Here is a 17,489-nt window from a genome sequence, read left to right as displayed (position 1 = left end):
GGTACACTCGAGCACACTCTCCTATCTTATTTCTCTTCCTCTTGTTTTGTTAAAGTTTTTATAGTTTATATAGGAGATATTTATTGTTGTTACTCTTCTTAGAATATTTTATTTTCCTTTTTTCCTTTCCGCACTGAGCTATTTTCCCTGTTGGAGCCCCTGGGCTTATAGCATACTGCTTTCCCAACTAGGGTTGTAGCTTAGTAAGTAATAATAATAATAATAATAAATACTTATTCATTTGTTTTTCGTTTACATTTCGCATTTGACGTAATGTGGCGTTAATTCCGGGTTATTTTATAGATAAATTTTTACTTAATTACAAAGTTTGGCAGATGATTTGAGGATAAATTCCTATAATCAATATAATATGAATTTTAAAAAGTATAATTTATAAGATATTAGATTAAAATTGACGAATATAAAAGTTTTTATGTTAGGAATACTTTCGATGAAGGGCTCTTTCCAAAATCTTAATTCCGGGTTATTTTATAGAGAACTAAATTCCAAAGTTTAGCAGATGATTCGAGAATAAAATCATATAAAGAATATATTATATAATATATATTTTTAAAAAGTATAATTTATTAGATATCAGATTGAAATTGACGAAAATAAAAGTTTTATTTTTATATTTCGTTTACATTTCGCATTCGACATAATGTGGCGTTAATTCCGGGTTATTTTATAGATAATTCTTTACTTAATTCTAGAGTTTAGCACATGATTTGAGGATAAATTCATATAATAATTATGATATAAATTTTTAAAAAGTATAATTTATTAGATATTAGATTAAAATTGACGAAAATAAGTTTTATATTTGGAGCACTTTCGACGAAGGGGCCGGAAGGTCTCAATGGCTCATTCCAAAATCTGAATTTTCCAGTTCTGCAGCTCCTCGCATATTGCTACGTTATTCTTCATATTCTCGTCTCTACGCTCTAATATTGTTGCACATTTAAATATGGACGTGAAGGAAGAAGTTAGAATGAAGGAGGAAATAAGAATGAAGGAGGAAATAAGAATGAAGGAGGAAATAAGAATGAAAAAGAGAATATCCCTGAAGGAGACTTTTGAGAAATTCGTGCCAGAATGGAATGAAGAAAATGTGTTCATTGGCCAGGTGGTTGTTGCCGTGTTAGTCGGTATTTTGACTATAGGTAAGTACACGGGATAGTCTTTAAAAGTATACAGGATACTCTTTAAAAGTATACGGGATAGTCTTTAAAAGTACACAGGATAGTCTTTCAAAGTACACGGAAAAGTCTTTAAAAGTACACGGGATACTCTTTAAAAGTACACGGGATAATCTTTCAAAGTACACGGAAAAGTCTTTCAAAGTACACGGGATACTCTTTAAAAGTACACGGGATAGTCTTTAAAAGTACACGGGATAGTCTTTAAAAGTATACGGGATAGTCTTTCAAAGTACACGGAAAAGTCTTTCAAAGTACACGGGATAGTCTTTAAAAGTACACAGGATAGTCTTTGAAAGTACACGGGATAGTCTTTAAAAGGGGGTGAATGTAGTTCGTTGGGACAGGTAGAGGTTGTAGCTCCCCCGGTAGGTAAGTAAGGATATGTCTCCTAGGTTAGGTTAGGTTAGGTGGGTAACCTTAGGTTAAGTGGGGAACCTTAGGTTAGGTGGTACTCTTGTAACTGTTAGTAAAATGTGGGGTTGACATCATTAGGTTCCCAACCTAACCTAACGCAACCTAGGAGCCTTATCCTTTCCGACTTACCCCCAGTAACCTAACCCAAACCTAGGAGCCTTATCCTTACCTACTGGGGGGGATACGCCCCTTGCGATCTCTCCTTACACTACCCTATTCATGGCTTAACCTGTGTTTTATTATAGTTACGGACGGGGAATACTTTCCTACTAAAGAACAACTTTTACCTATAGAAAAATGCCCGTTTGCTTTAAAAATTACACTTATTTTTACCCCAAATAAATACTTAATGATATATATATATATATATATATATATATATATATATCCTCTGATAATGGGGGACCCCCCAGTGGGAACCTGGGGTTTTGTGTGGGGAAAACATACTGGGGAAAATGGTATATGATGGTAAAACAAACCTTTTATAATTTTACCTTACCCTGTTCCAACGTACTAGATTCACCCTCTGGACCAAATTCCAAGGTTATAATGTATTTACTATGTTAGATTAAGTTAGGTTGAGTTTAAGTTAGTTTTCAGAGACGAAATATCAAAAACGTGTGATTTACAAAAATAAAAAGGTATTGTAGTGTATTACAGGGCAATGTAATCTAGGCAAAAAAACTACTTTTTCTTATAGAAAAAATTACGCTCTCCGAAAATGACACTCGTTCCCGTCGCAAATGAATAGTTTCAGAAATATATATATATCTATATCCTACGGTTAATGGAAATCACACCCTGTAATACAATACAACTTTACCAATATAAATGGTCGAAAATGCATATTTACATAAAATAACCAGTCGGAAGAATTGATGGGATATGTAAGTGACAGGAAATTAAGGTATCGAAAGTACCTATAGACTGGATGCTTTGAATATCAAATGGAATACCGATATCTCCTGGGGTTTTGTTACAGTACAGTACAATATTAGTTAGGACATTGGCAAGGACATAATCAAATAATTCTACTCAAATACACTACAGTATTTTGAACCCCCATATCATATCGGCAGCCACTGTTAACATAATTACAAATTTTTAAGAAAAAATTCCCATTTTCCTTACAAATTTTTAAGAAAAAATTCCCATTTTCCTTACAAATTTTTAAGAAAAAATTCCCATTTTCCTTACAAATTTTTAAGAAAAAATTCCCATTTTCCTTACAAATTTTTAAGAAAAAATTCCCATTTTCCTTACAAATTTTTAAGAAAAAATTCCCATTTTCCTTACAAATTTTTAAGAAAAAATTCCCATTTTCCTACTACCATTTTCATCTTGACACCTGCTACGAACAGCTCCTGTGTGCAGTTCATAAAAATTCTGATAGGTGTTTCAGTCGTAAGTTACTTGTTCGAACAGAATCTAAATCCCAACGTTTTACATTCATAATCGCTTGGTTATTTTCCATATTGGGATATACAATGTAAAAAATGTCCCCATTTCAGTACCGTCATGTGGATAATGATATGTTATTGCAGAAATGTGTGTTTGATATATTTAGTCTGATAATGAGGACCGGAGGCAAAGTATGTCAATTCTGATAATGAGGAATAGAAGCAAAGTCTAATGTTTGCACAGATTTTGGGATGCAAAGCTAAAACTCACCCCTTTGTTAAGTGTACAGTATATATCAGTGGATTGTATGCAGTCAGCAGCACAATACATTTGAATATGATAGAAGTGAGATTTCTTTAGTTGTTGCAAAGTGAGCCACGGCAGAGCACAGATCAATTAAACTACATGATTAATTTGATGATTAAATAATGCTAAAATACTCGGCCACACGTGTAGGGTAACACGTACTGCTTGCCAGGACAGAGGAGGAAGGAGATAATTTGTTCCTTCACGAATACAAATCTTTGTCCTTTTCATAGTTTGGATATCAGCAAAGCTGGAGTACTTGGCTGTTAAACTTTTATGACTTTCAGCCGTCAGTGAGAACAGAGTTCTTCCACTGGCTGCAGTGGCTTGGCTGTTTAATTCCTTTCTCTTTTTTTTCTTTCCACCTTGTTTGCGATTGTTTGCTGTTGTGGGGATGCCTGCAGGTATACAGACTTGTCTGGGGGTATCAGAACAATATTGCGGTATCTTCACGTGTGTGAAAGAGAAGGATCCCAGTCTGTTGTGCCCTGCCTACAGAGGACACTAGCAGTCAGAAATTGGTAGTGGTCACCTTCCCAGTGGATTGCGTTTGGTAAGAAGAGGGAAGAAGTTTGAAAGGTATTCTTCGCCTTTGCAGTCATCCTCTAAGTCAAAGAAATCCCGACCTCGTCCTCTAACGTCTGGTACGCTTCCCACCAACCCTTGCCCATTGGTTTCTTCTGGAAGCTGTATGAAGAAGAGTGGTGGCCCTTTGACTTTGGGACGAGTCTTGAGGATGGACGACCTTCCCGTGGAAGCTTCTCCCTCAGGACAAGTCTTTGTTTGGTTTGCACGTTGGTGACGCCCTGTGAGTTATTTGAATCTCCTTTGGACTGCAAGGTACCCCTTCCAAGGAGTTGTAGGTGATGGCGCTTGTTTCAAAGGAAGTGCATGAGAGTGGATTTTAGGTGTGGACTTGCCTAATACCTGCCCTTTCATAGTAGACAATGTCGAGGGTGCAAGCGATGCAGTAGAAAGCAAGGCCAACACTCCTGCTAGGGGGTTTAGTCGTCTTATGATACCATCTGTGGAGGATGCTTGCAATCCCGATGGAAGAGATAGCGGAACAGTAGGTTGTGGATGTACTTCAGTCCGGGTACCACCTCCCGTTCATCAATTCTCCTCATCCTCTGATTCAACCACCAGCGACGTAATCGTCTTACCACCAGGGATTGGCGAAGGGCTTAGCAGAGAGTTCAGACCATGCTGGTAAAGGGTCTTCTCCAAGAGCTCGACGACAACTCCCCAAGCTGCTTCAGTTGACTCTTTCTTGTAGAGAAGGTGTCTGGAGGCTTGAGACCAGCCATTGACCTCTCAGGCCTGAACGAGTTTGTTCTGCAAACCTTGTTCATGATGGAGAATCCAAGCACAGTCAGGCAGGCGATCAGGCCATTAGACTTTATTATGATGATCGACTCAAACGATGCGTACTTCCAGATCTCAATCCATCGCACCTCCATGAAGTATTTCTAATTTGTCATAGCGAGCAGAGGATGCTTTTGATAAAAGGCATTGGAGAGGGCACATCAGGCATTATCGTCTGCTTGCACAAGCTATCAATTGCATGAGCTTAGCAAACATGATCTGCCAAGCGCATGATCACAATGCACAAAAGCTTTATGAGTACGATTTCTACAGTGCACAAAAACTTTATGAGCACGATCTCCATATATTACGTTCCAGATTATCTCTGGTGTCTAAAAGCTCCGTCACCGCTTGATCCGGTCCCACTGTGACCAGTGACTACGTGATCAGACTTTTCTTCTCTCCCAGCAGAGTGACGAGAACACCTGTAACTAATCTCAACCCAAGTACCGTACAGTATATGAGGGAGGAACAGTAGTTACCGGAAACATATCTAGTGTACTCAAGACGATCTTTATAGGTTCTCAAGTTGTGCCTCAGTTGAGAAGGTATGCATCTGGAATGATCGCTTCCCTGAGAATATGTTTAAGTATACAGTACTGTACAGGCGTTCATTGCTCTTGTCATTCCAAAATATATTTTGGCTAGCTCTGTAAGAGTTGAATTTGACTTATTGCACTGGATAATCTTCCCCCTTTTAGTAATAATAAAAATGCCCTCGTTCACACTTCCACGTGTTTATTTTTCTGGGATACAAAAGATTTTCTGCTCCTTAGTATAACGTCTCCCCAAACTTATTACTGGCCTAAATCCTAATGGCTTCTTATCCCTATTACTGGCACAACTCCTAACTGCTTTTTATCCCTATTACTGGCACAACTCCTAACTGCTTTTTATCCCTATTACTGGCACAACTCCTAACTGCTTTTTATCCCTATTACTGGCACAACTCCTAACTGCTTTTTATCCCTATTACTGGCACAACTCCTAACTGCTTTTTATCCCTATTACTGGCACAACTCCTAACTGCTTTTTATCCCTATTACTGGCACAACTCCTAACTGCTTTTTATCCCTATTACTGGCACAACTCCTAACTGCTTTTTATCCCTATTACTGGCACAAATCCTAACTGCTTCTTATCCCTATTACTGGCACAAATCCTAACTGCTTCTTATCCCTATTACTGGCACAACTCCTAACTGCTTTTTATCCCTATTACTGGCACAACTCCTAAGTGCTTTTTATCCCTATTACTGGCACAACTCCTAAGTGCTTTTTATCCCTATTACTGGCACAACTCCTAACTGCTTCTTATCCCTATTACTGGCACAAATCCTAACTGCTTCTTATCCTTATTACTGGCACAAATCCTAACTGCTTCTTATCCCTATTACTGGCACAAATCCTAACTGCTTCTTATCCCTATTACTGGCACAACTCCTAACTGCTTCTTATCCCTATTACTGGCACAAATCCTAACTGCTTCTTATCCCTATTACTGGCACAACTCCTAACTGCTTTTTATCCCTATTACTGGCACAACTCCTAACTGCTTTTTATCCTTATTACTGGAACAACTCCTAACTGCTTCTTATCCCTATTACTGGCACAACTCCTAACTGCTTCTTATCCCTATTACTGGCACAAATCCTAACTGCTTCTTATCCCTATTACTGGCACAAATCCTAACTGCTTCTTATCCCTATTACTGGCACAACTCCTAACTGCTTCTTATCCCTATTACTGGCACAAATCCTAACTGCTTCTTATCCCTATTACTGGCACAACTCCTAACTGCTTTTTATCCCTATTACTGGCACAACTCCTAACTGCTTTTTATCCCTATTACTGGCACAACTCCTAACTGCTTTTTATCCCTATTACTGGCACAACTCCTAACTGCTTCTTATCCCTATTACTGGCACAACTCCTAACTGCTTCTTATCCCTATTACTGGCACAAATCCTAACTGCTTCTTATCCCTATTACTGGCACATCTCCTAACTGCTTTTTATCCCTATTACTGCCATACGTATATCCTAACTGCTTCTTATCCCTATTACTTGCTTCTTATCACAATGATTAGCTGATAAGTAGGTTATTGAAGTCATCTCCCTTTGCTCTTCTTTGGTACTAGGAAGCTAGACACGTCCCCGGGGAAAGACCTCTTCATTCTAGGTCATAAAGACTGTCGGCTAATTAAAGGAGGAAAGATTCCAAATACCAACATTTTAAGGTACCTGGAATTTTTCCTAGCGATATAAACCTGATTCTCCCTCTCAGTCCTGAGGCCGAATGTCAAAATTAAAATTCTCGGTCAAGGCTGGTGGCTGGATACTCTCACATATCTGTCGTTTCCTAATTATATCTTATTTATGATTCAATGGCTATTCCAGATTAACTTGGGCAATACACGTACTCCTAATTAGAATGAAGTCTGGGGTTGTATAAGTAGGAAAAATACAAATTGCTTTTAAAAGTCAATCACTTTGCAAGGCTGTGGCTTGTTGCATCTTTAGAATAAAATTTCCTTTAAAAATTACAGGTTTTATTATATTTGATTGATATAATTGAGAACTCTACAAGCCTCCTTCTTTTTCAGTGCTCATATTTCGGCTATTTCGAGGTGGCAGTAAAAAGCGTGGTGTACTTCTTGTTGGCCTTTGTGAATCTGGAAAGACACTATTATTTTCAAGACTCTGCCATAATCAAGAAGTTGTTTCAGTGACATCAATGAAAGAATCTTCAGGAGAATATACATATGGAAAGGTATGTTAACTTTTGAGTTTGTTTTGTTAGTAAACACGTTGCTAGTGTCTAAGGTAAAACTGATAGAGAACAGAGGGCCCATATACTTCTGTACTGGTAGGTTAGATGAAGATTTACAGGAAAAGTCAATGTTTTTAGCATCAAAGAAAGGCAAAGCTACTGCATTATCATATCAATCACTTCATGAAAGCAAAGTTATTTAACTTCTCTCAAAATGCTGCAAAAATCAAGTCTGTGATTACCTGTAATTTTTATTGGTATGGCACACTTTTGTAATTCTTATTACATTAAATTTGCACCAATGACACCTTTCCGAGTCATTTTTTTATAAGACTTTTTGTGAAATAATTATAATGAATAATTTGTTGTTCCTACATGAATAAAATCTATCGTCCTTTAAAAGAAATATGACATCAGTGAATTTGGACCGGCTGTGAAGATTTAACGATGTAGTACAGTATAATTATCAGCAGTTTGGAGAAGCCCAGCCCAGCTGTCAGTCAATTAGACACTCGGCTTTTGAATACAGCTGCAAGTATTACACATGTACTCTTGCTACCTGTCTAATTTGGTTGTTTTAGAATTTTATGCAGTGTGTTGTGTTCAAGAATCAAGTTAAAGGAAGAATACAAGAATATACAGTTGTGTTTGGGTAAGCTGCAAATATGTGACAAGTTTATGTGCAAACCTGCCTTTAAACTCCTCATCCTTGTTCCTGTTGCAGTGGTCATCACTTTGCTCTGTGTGGCCAGCAACAACATTTTGGACCTAAGAAAGTTGATCTTCCTTGGACATCGCTGGCGTACAAGTGACTTGATTTCTGAGGTCCGACCCTTGAAGCTCCAGTTGGCGATGATTGAGACCATTGGGTCGTTGCAATCCTGTCCTGTTGCCATTGGGGTCACAATAACCGTGACAACCAGTGCTTCCTCCACCTCACTGGTCTGGCCAAATATAAATGGTCGTGGACTTCTAGTGACTGGAGAGGGTCCATTGATTGGAGTACTCTAGCCCCCTCCAGTGTTCACGGCCAACCTTTCAACTGTAGTAGGTGTGTGAAAGTCTCCTGCCTTGTTTGGACATCTTGCCTCCACCTTTTCTAGCTACTAATCCATTGAGCCTGCTTAAGAATCCTATCAGTGGAGTAAGGGGTCATTTCCTGGCTGACCAGGCATATTATGGCAGACCGGAAGGGGTCCCAGCAGCTACTGTTGAGGGGGATGCTGCCAAGTCAGGGGCCATCCTCGAGTGGAGACACTAGGCCAAGGAGTCTTCCTGCGATGTAGATCCTGATAGTGATTCTTCAGGCAATCACTCCAGCTCCTGCTTTAATGTCAGCTCAGCTGACAGTGTCTGCTGAGAAACATGGGTCCCGACAGTCAGACCGCCATCTGTCTGATTTGATCAAGGCCCTTGAATCTCGGAAGAGTCGCAAACCTGGGGTCTTCCAGTTGGACACTGGTCAAAGCTTCGCCTTCTTCCTTAGGGATTTTGAGGTACTGTATACTGCATCAGCAGGTGTACTGAGAGAAGCTCCGGTCAGTGGACCGCTGAGCTTGGAAGGTTCCTGGCAGGGGAGATCAAACAGGTCTTTTCAGCCTAAAGGTGGTCTGAGACCACATACCCAAAGATGAAGGATCTCATTCTCGATTGGTATCGAGGAGCTTGAGGGAAACGGGATGCTGGGAGGAGAGCCAGTTTCAGCAGTGTCACCTGGAAGGAGGCAAACTGCTGAAACTTTTACTGTGTGTGTTTGGCCTCCCTATACCAGCCTGCCTACCCTTGTCGTATCCTAGACCAAGAGCTGAGGTGGAAGCTCCTCAAAATTGTCCCCGAGAGGCAGTGAGTTCGCTGGAACTGTCTCTAGCTACAATTAATGTCTGGAAGTCGTCAGGGTATTTGGTAGGATGTCCTGCACCTGCTGGGCGTCCTAGATGAGGCAACTTGCCAAAGGCACCAGAAGCCAGAGGAACAACCAATATTTTGTAAAAGTGTAACTTCTTTAGATATGTAATAAAGTATATTTTTGTAAGTTGTCTGTATTATTTAAATCTTTGACTTTTTTATTGTATTACTCTGTTACCACCTCAATTATAATTCTTATTCTTGAAAATATTTAAATCTTAGACCTAAAGAATTTTTAAGTTAGAGCATTTCAGAAATTTGTTTTCTAATAGGTAAAACCACCCGAAACAATATAACAGAGATCTGCACTTTAAAATATACATTCATCATCAGTCTTACAGAAAGTACCTTCACTTTATCCTAAAGGTAGTAGTATATCAGATAAAAGTCCTGTGCTGTAGACTGTCCATTGCTCCCCAAGTGTTGAAAGGAGTGTCTACTCTTGTCACAGTTTGGGCCCACTTGAATTGGATATATCTTTTGAGGTATCCTACTGACTGGCTTATCCTGGTAGCTGCTACAGGATCAACAAAAAATACTGTCCTTATGTTGTGGTTAAAAGTTGAAAAAGTTGCGGGTTTTAGGTCTCCACTTAGACGATCTACATCATTCTGCTCGGGCGACCATAAGCCAGCAGGGACTATCACTAGCGCCACCCTGGGGAGTACCCCCTGGTAGAAGGTCTCACACTATCCGCGTCCTGGCTGGGACGCGAACTCGGGACCTCTGAAACAGAAGCCCGCGACGCTACCAACCCAGCTATCCGGAGTAGAAGTTCAGAAGTTTAGCCTTATGGCCAAGCAGAGGATGAAGTACCTGGGAAGCATGGAAAGTCTTGATCAGAAGATTACTTTTGCAGGCTCAGAAAGGTGGTGATCCCATTCCTATTGAGAAAACTCCCAGATCGGTTTTGCAATGTCTTCTGGGACATCATTTCTCAGAGAGGCTAGGTCCATATGGACCTGTTTCCACCAGTGATCACCTCATTGGTTGTCAGGAGCCAGTTATCTCCCTTACCTCCTGTTCCAGTGGAACAAGAGGTATGGGATGAACTTTCCGGGTGGCTGAAGGATTAAAACTGCACCAGGAAAGTTCCACTTCACTCCCCAGCTTCAGAGATGCTTATGTTCTTGGACTCATCCAATGAGGGATGGGTTGCACACTTAAGGAATCAATTTGCTCCAAAATGGTCTCCTGACAAAAAACACCTACATGCTATTGGAAATGCGAGTGGTATTCCTAGCACTGCGAGCTCTCATTAGTTTTCCCTGCCCTCTTCCCCATCCATATAGGTGGGAAGGTTCCTTGTAGATTTATGGTAAGCTCCCAGGTAAGAATGGATGATGAGAACAAGGGCAGTCAAGTACTTTTAAAGCTGTGACCTTGGAGGGGTGGGGAGCACTACCTAGGGTAGTCTATTATACTGATGGCGAGAGTTGTAGAAATATTTGTACTAAATTTAGGTATTGGGACTGTCCCTTTCAGAGGACCAGCAATAAAGTTTACTAAGTATTGAAATAGTTAACACTAGTTTTTCATGGTAGCGTCTCTTCTAATATTATTATTATTACTAGGTAAGCTACAACCCTAGTTGGAAAACCAGAAGGCTATAAACCCGAGGGCTTCAACAGGGAAAAATAGCCCAATTAGGAAAGGAAAAAGGAAATAAATTACAAGAGAAGTAATGAACAATTAATATAAAATATTTTAACAACAGTAATACTGGTAGTTGAAGTGGAGTTGATATGTAAAAGAGTATTAGAATTTTTTATGTTTTTTCTTGCAGAAATCTCTCACCATTTATGACTTGCCTGGTCATGAACGTATTAGGATAAATGCCTTTGAAAAGGTGAAGAAACTAGCAAGAGGGATAATTTTTATGGTTGATTCTGCTACTCTTCAGAAAGATGTTCGTGATGTTGCCGAGTAAGTAATCAGATTTTATGTTACAGCTATTGATTTATACATGTTCATAAAAAATATATGGTAACAGTACCTTTTAATAATTGTACTTAACAGTACATGGTAAGAAATCAATCTTAGAATATGGAGAACATTGTGCTATGGTAAGGAACCAATCTTAGAATATGGAGAACATTGTGCTATTGTCAGTAGAGATTCTATTCAGTAAAACTCCATCCTATACAACTAGCTGAAACTTGCAACTAAATTATTTTCTCTTCTATTACAATAACTTAATTCTAAACTAAAATGAATTAATTCTATACTTATCTCAAATTCATGTGCTATTCATCTTTCAAATGTAAAGCTCTGCCAAAATAATGATAAATTAATGAGTTTGCAAAGATATTTGTTAACTCTTTAGTCCCTTTGTCCCTGCGGGAACGACTCGGTGAGGTGTAGAGCACTTAAGTAAACAAAACCCTCTCCAAGCTCCCACCATCGTGATTTCTCATTCTCTTTGGCCAGACCTCGATCGGCTTTGTTTTTGTCAGCGATCTACTGTATTTAAAGTGTGGGCCATAAAGCTAAGCCCTATTAAGATGGAAAATACGTATGTTATCTTTCACCAGATTTTGATCAGATTGCAAAGTGAATAGGTTAGTATTGTTACAATGGGATCCTAAGTTGATCTATGTTCATTGCCAAGGCTTAGCATGTTCTTTACTTGTTTTGATATACAGTACTGGGTCTAATACCCTAGAGACTGACCATATATAAATATGATCAGTGCCCAAGCATCCTCTCCACCCAAGCTAGGCCCAAGGAGTGTCAGACAATGGTTGCTGATGACTCAGAAGATAGAACTATAGGTTCTTCCAAACCCCTCATCCTTAACTCACAAGGTTGGTGAGGTTGCAGTGACCAAAAGTACTAACGAGTTTGAGCGGGACTCGAACCCCAGTCTGGCGATCATCAGTCAGGGACGTTGGCACATTGGCCACCACAACCAGAAGATTTAATACTTTCTTGTACAAAATTAGTCAAATCTAGTATGAAGATCCTGAAGTTGCGGTAAAGAATAGAAGGGAAAAAATTGGGTTGGGGTGGCATAAAGAGGGTTAATGTAGTCCCGGTTAGTTGTTTGGCATTCAGCATGTAGGAGTGTTAGGTTTAGATGATTTAAAATTGAAACTTGAGTAATTTAATGGTATATTAGGCAGTAAGAGGTAGAATTGAGAAAATAAAGGGATTTTGACTTAGGAAAAATCTATTTCTGGGCGAGGAACCTGTGTCGCCGAGTGAAATGCTCCTTATAGCACCATTTCTAAGGCATAAATATTGCTAAATATACCAGAGAAAAAAGGGTTGCATGGAATGCCAGGAATTAACCCAGGTCGCTCACTTCTATGAGTGTCGGTATAGTTACTGGGGCGTGAGAAAACCACGACCATAGGTCCCTCACCAGTTAGACCTCTCCTTCATCAACATCCCCTGGAACTACGAGGTGCTGACCTACACCCGACTGCTGCCTTCTACTACGACTATCCACCCCTCACCGCTACACCTCCCCACCCCCCTACCTTCTTTCCTCCTTAGCACCAGCGAAGGTTCAGACGTTTTTGTTATTGCCTAAAGTTGTGGATGTTCTAAATACTTCTCAAGAGCTTAATCCTCTTTTAGTGTCTCAGGCTATGCCTTAGGAAGAGCATATGCTTGTTTCTGAATACAGTTTTTCGAAGCGGGTTTGTCCACCAAAACATCAATGCATGTACTGTACCTGTTTCAAACAAATCGGTTACCCCTTCAAAAGAAGGCAGTTTCTTTCTATTGGAGAATAAGTTTAACACTTGTCTTTCAAAAGAGCTTGGAAAGAACAGGGAGCTGATTCAGTTAACAAAACTGTTGAGTTTAACTCTGAAAAACATTAAATTTCTTTTGATATTGTTGTTTAACCCTTTTACCCCCAACGCTATTTGGAACTTTCCAAGCGTTAAACCCCAGGCTTTTTTTTTTTTAAGCACATTTTGCAATAGATTTTTTTTAAATTGCTCTAACAGCCTTAATTTTTGTCATAGAGAGGTCAGGTTGGTCTCATTATTTTGAAAAATGCCTGAAGTTTCTCATAAAGTTATCAAAAATATGCAAAAAATGTAAAAATGATATTTTGATTATAAAATAAATTTTTGAATATACTTACCCGGTGAATATATAGCTGCAACTCTGTTGCTCGACAGGCAAACTCTACGGAAAAACTCGCCAGCGATCGCTACACAGGTTGCGGGTGTGCCCAACAGCGCCATCTGTCGACCAGATACCCAGCTCTTATGTAAACAAAGACTCAATTTTCTCCTCGTCCCACTGCGTCTCTGGGGAGGAAGGGAGGGTCATTTAATTTATATTCACCGGGTAAGTATATTCAAAAATTTATTTTATAATCAAAATATCATTTTTAAATATTTAACTTAGCCGGTGAATATATAGCTGATTCACACCCAGGATGGTGGGTAGAGACCAGTAATATATGTTTACATTTTATGAGCTAAGAGTTTTTTATTTCATTTTAGAAGTTATCAAAATAACAAAAACAAAATAAATAGGTACCTGGTAAGGAAGTCGACTTGAACAATTACTCTGCCTTTTAAGTACGTCTTCCTTACGGAGCCTCGCGATCCTCTTAGGATGCTGATCGACCCCTAGGAGCTGAAGTATCAAGGGTTGCAACCCATACAACAGGACCTCATCAAACCCCTAATCTAGGCGCTCTCAAGAAATGACTTTGACCACCCGCCAAATCAACCAGGATGCGAAAGGCTTCTTAGCCTTCCGGACAACCCATAAAAAAACAACATTTCAAGAGACAGATTAAAAGGATAAAAATTAGGGAATTGTAGTGGTTGAGCCCTCACCCACTACTGCACTCGCTGCTACGAATGGTCCCAGTGTGTAGCAGTTCTTGTAAAGAGACTGGACATCTTTCAAGTAAAATGACGCGAACACTGACTTGCTTCTCCAATAGGTTGCGTCCATTATACTTTGCAGAGATATATTTTGCTTAAAGGCCACGGAAGTTGTTACAGCTCTAACTTCGTGCGTCTTCACCTTAAGCAAAGTTCGGTCTTCCTCACTCAGATGTGAATGAGCTTCTCGTATTAACAATCTGATAAAGTCTGACCAAGCCTTCTTTGACATAGGCAAGGATGGTTTCTTAACTGAACACCATAAAGCTTCAGATTGGCCTCGTAAAGGTTTAGTACGCTTTAAATAGAACTTAAGAGCTCTAACAGGGCATAAGACTCTTTCTAGTTCATTGCCTACGATCTCCGATAAGCTGGGGATATCGAAAGATTTAGGCCAAGGCCGAGAAGGCAGCTCATTTTTGGCTAGAAAACCAAGTTGCAGCGAACAAGTGGCTTTTTCTGACGAAAATCCGATGTTCTTGCTGAAGGCATGAATCTCACTGACTCTTTTAGCCGAGGCTAAGCATACCAGGAAAAGAGTCTTAAGAGTAAGATCTTTCAGGGAGGCTGATTGTAACGGCTCCAACCTGTCTGACATGAAGAATCTTTGTACCACGTCTAAATTCCATCCAGGGGTAGCCAAACGACGCTCCTTGGTGGTCTCAAAAGACTTAAGGAGGTCTTGCAGATCTTTATGTTTGGAAAGATCTAAGCCTCTATGCCGGAAGACCGATGCCAACATGCTTCTGTAGCCCTTGATAGTGGGAGCTGAAAGGGATCGTCCTTTTCTCAGGTATAAGAGAAAAAACAGCTATTTGAGCTACAGAGGTACTGGTCGAGGATACAGAAACTGACTTGCACCAGTCTCGGAAGACTTCCCACTTCGATTGGTAGACTCTAATGGAAGACGCTCTCCTTGCTCTAGCAATCGCACTGGCTGCTTCCTTCGAAAAGCCTCTAGCTCTCGAGAGTCTTTCGATAGTCTGAAGGCAGTCAGACGAAGAGCGTGGAGGCTTTGGAGTACCTTCTTTACGTGTGGCTGACGTAGAAGGTCTACCCTTAGAGGAAGACTACTGGGAACGTCTACTAACCATCGAAGTATCTCGGTGAACCATTCTCTCGCGGGCCAGAGGGAAGCAACTAACGTCAACCTTGTCCCTTCGTGAGAGGCGAACTTTTGCAGTACCTTGTTGACAATCTTGAACGGTGGGAATGCGTAGAGATCCAGATGTGACCAATCTAGGAGGAAAGCATCTATATGTATTGCTGCTGGGTCCGGGACTGGAGAGCAATAGATTGGAAGGCTCTTGGTCAGCGAGGTTGCAAAGAGATCTATGGATGGTTTACCCCAAGTGGCCCAAAGTCTCTTGCACACATCCTTGTGGAGGGTCCATTCGGTTAGAATTACTTGCCCTTTCCGACTGAGACAATCTGCTATGACGTTCAAGTCGCCTTGGATGAACCTCGTTACTAGGGAGATGTCTTGACCTTTTGACCAGATGAGCAGGTCCCTTGCGATCTCGTACAACGTCAGTGAGTGGGTACCTCCTTGTTTGGAGATGTACGCCAAGGCCGTGGTGTTGTCCGAGTTAACTTCCACCACTTTGCCTCGAAGGAGAGACTTGAAGCTTTTCAAGGCCAGATGTACTGCCAACAGCTCCTTGCAGTTGATATGCATGCTCCTCTGACTCGAGTTCCACAGTCCTGAGCATTCCCGACCGTCTAGTGTCGCGCCCCAGCCCACGTCCGATGCGTCCGAGAAGAGAACGTGGTTGGGAGTCTGAACAGCCAGGGGAAGACCCTCTCTTAGGTTGATATTGTCCTTCCACCAAGTCAGACAAGACTTTATCTTTTCGGAAACCGGGATCGAGACCGCTTCTAGCGTCTTGTCCTTTTTCCAGTGAAAAGCTAGATGGTATGAAGAGGACGGAGGTGTAGTCTTCCTAGTGACACAAATTGTTCCACGGATGACAGCGTCCCTACCAGACTCATCCACAGCCTGACTGAGCAGCGTTCCTTCTTCAGCATCTTCTGGATGGATAGCAGGGCTTGATCTATTCTGGGGGCTGATCGTCTTGTTGTTCAGCAACGTCCTCATCAGAGGGTTCCTCATCCGAAAACTGATGAGGAAACGGCAACGGAGTGGGCAACGTCTGGCTCGCTGAGTCCGGTCGCACTGGTGCATGCGTGACGGAGCCGGACGCAACATCATGGAACTGCTGCACAGTCTGTGAACTGTCAACAACCATGGGTGTGCGAGGAAGCACAGCGTCAACCCGAGACTGTCTAGACCGTCTGGGTTGTGCAGTCAACACCCTACCGGGTTGCTGAGGTTGACGCACTGCGTCAAAACAAGTCACCTCTGCTGGTTGTTGAACGTCCTGAACGTCAACAACCACCTCCGAGCGTCGCTTAACGACAACGTGCGGCTGGCAACCCACACTGGGTCGCATCGGTGGAGGAACCACCTCAACTGGCAGACGCGAGTAGGTTACCTCAGCGTCAACAGGGCGCACAACCGACCGGTTGGAAGGTTGTTGGCCAGAAGGTTCGGTAGCAACCTTCTCCGCATTAAAGTCCTCTATCAAGGACGCAAGCTTGGACTGCATGTCTTGCAGCAAAGCCCATTTAGGGTCTACGGGAGCAGGTGCGGCAACAGACGGGGTTAGCGACTGAGGCGGTACCGCTTTCCATCCCTGAAAGCCTTGTTTATGCATGACATAATTGTACAGCAAAACTTCAAAGGCTCGAAAACAGCTGTGAAGTTGACCTGTAAAAAACTTGGAGCGTCTCCTGGCCAGGCGCCAGGGAGAGTCTACGAGATTTGAGAAGTCTATCTGGGCAGAGGCATGAACTCCCAAGCCGAGAACTTCTCTTGTGTCATATCAGACTCTCGCTCTATAAGCCAGTTTAAAAGAAGGGAAAGCAAAGGCTGTATCCCCCAAACTCCTCCTGGTGAAAAACCAGTCGCCTAGCCAACGTAAAGCTCTCTAGGAGAGCGAGAGAGCACTAGCTTAAAAACAACGGCTTCGAAGTAGCTAGGCCTAGTGTAAGCTCTGACGTTTAGGCGAACGAGGAGCAGCAGTTACAAAAAGATCCGGACAAAGATCCTTAAAAAAAAATCATCTTGATTTAATTAAAGTCCATAGGGGGCTAAGCAGCTTTAGGCTCCTCTCCATCTGACAGAGTCCTCAAGGGAATATCAGTAGGAGGGGGAACAGCAACTTCCTCATCTACAGGAACCTTGTCCGATAAAAGCTGAG

General features: G+C 41.3%; 1 protein-coding gene across 1 annotated transcript in view; it reads left to right on the top strand.

The window, feature by feature from the left end:
• The first annotated feature begins 864 nt into the window (after nt 1-864).
• Nucleotides 865-17,489, top strand: part of SrpRbeta (signal recognition particle receptor beta) — a 37,259-nt gene continuing 20,634 nt past the window's right edge. The window contains exons 1-3 of the mRNA XM_068382882.1: nt 865-1,163; nt 7,293-7,459; nt 11,151-11,290. Of these exons, the coding sequence (XP_068238983.1) occupies nt 968-1,163; nt 7,293-7,459; nt 11,151-11,290 (503 nt within the window). The 5' untranslated portion in view covers nt 865-967. The remainder of the gene's footprint in view (nt 1,164-7,292; nt 7,460-11,150; nt 11,291-17,489) is intronic.

This window comes from Palaemon carinicauda, chromosome 11 (genome assembly GCF_036898095.1).
Source record: "Palaemon carinicauda isolate YSFRI2023 chromosome 11, ASM3689809v2, whole genome shotgun sequence".
Lineage (NCBI taxonomy): Eukaryota > Metazoa > Arthropoda > Malacostraca > Decapoda > Palaemonidae > Palaemon > Palaemon carinicauda.
The sequence above is the reverse complement of the archived record's forward strand: the minus strand, read 5'-3'. Positions and strand labels throughout refer to the sequence as shown.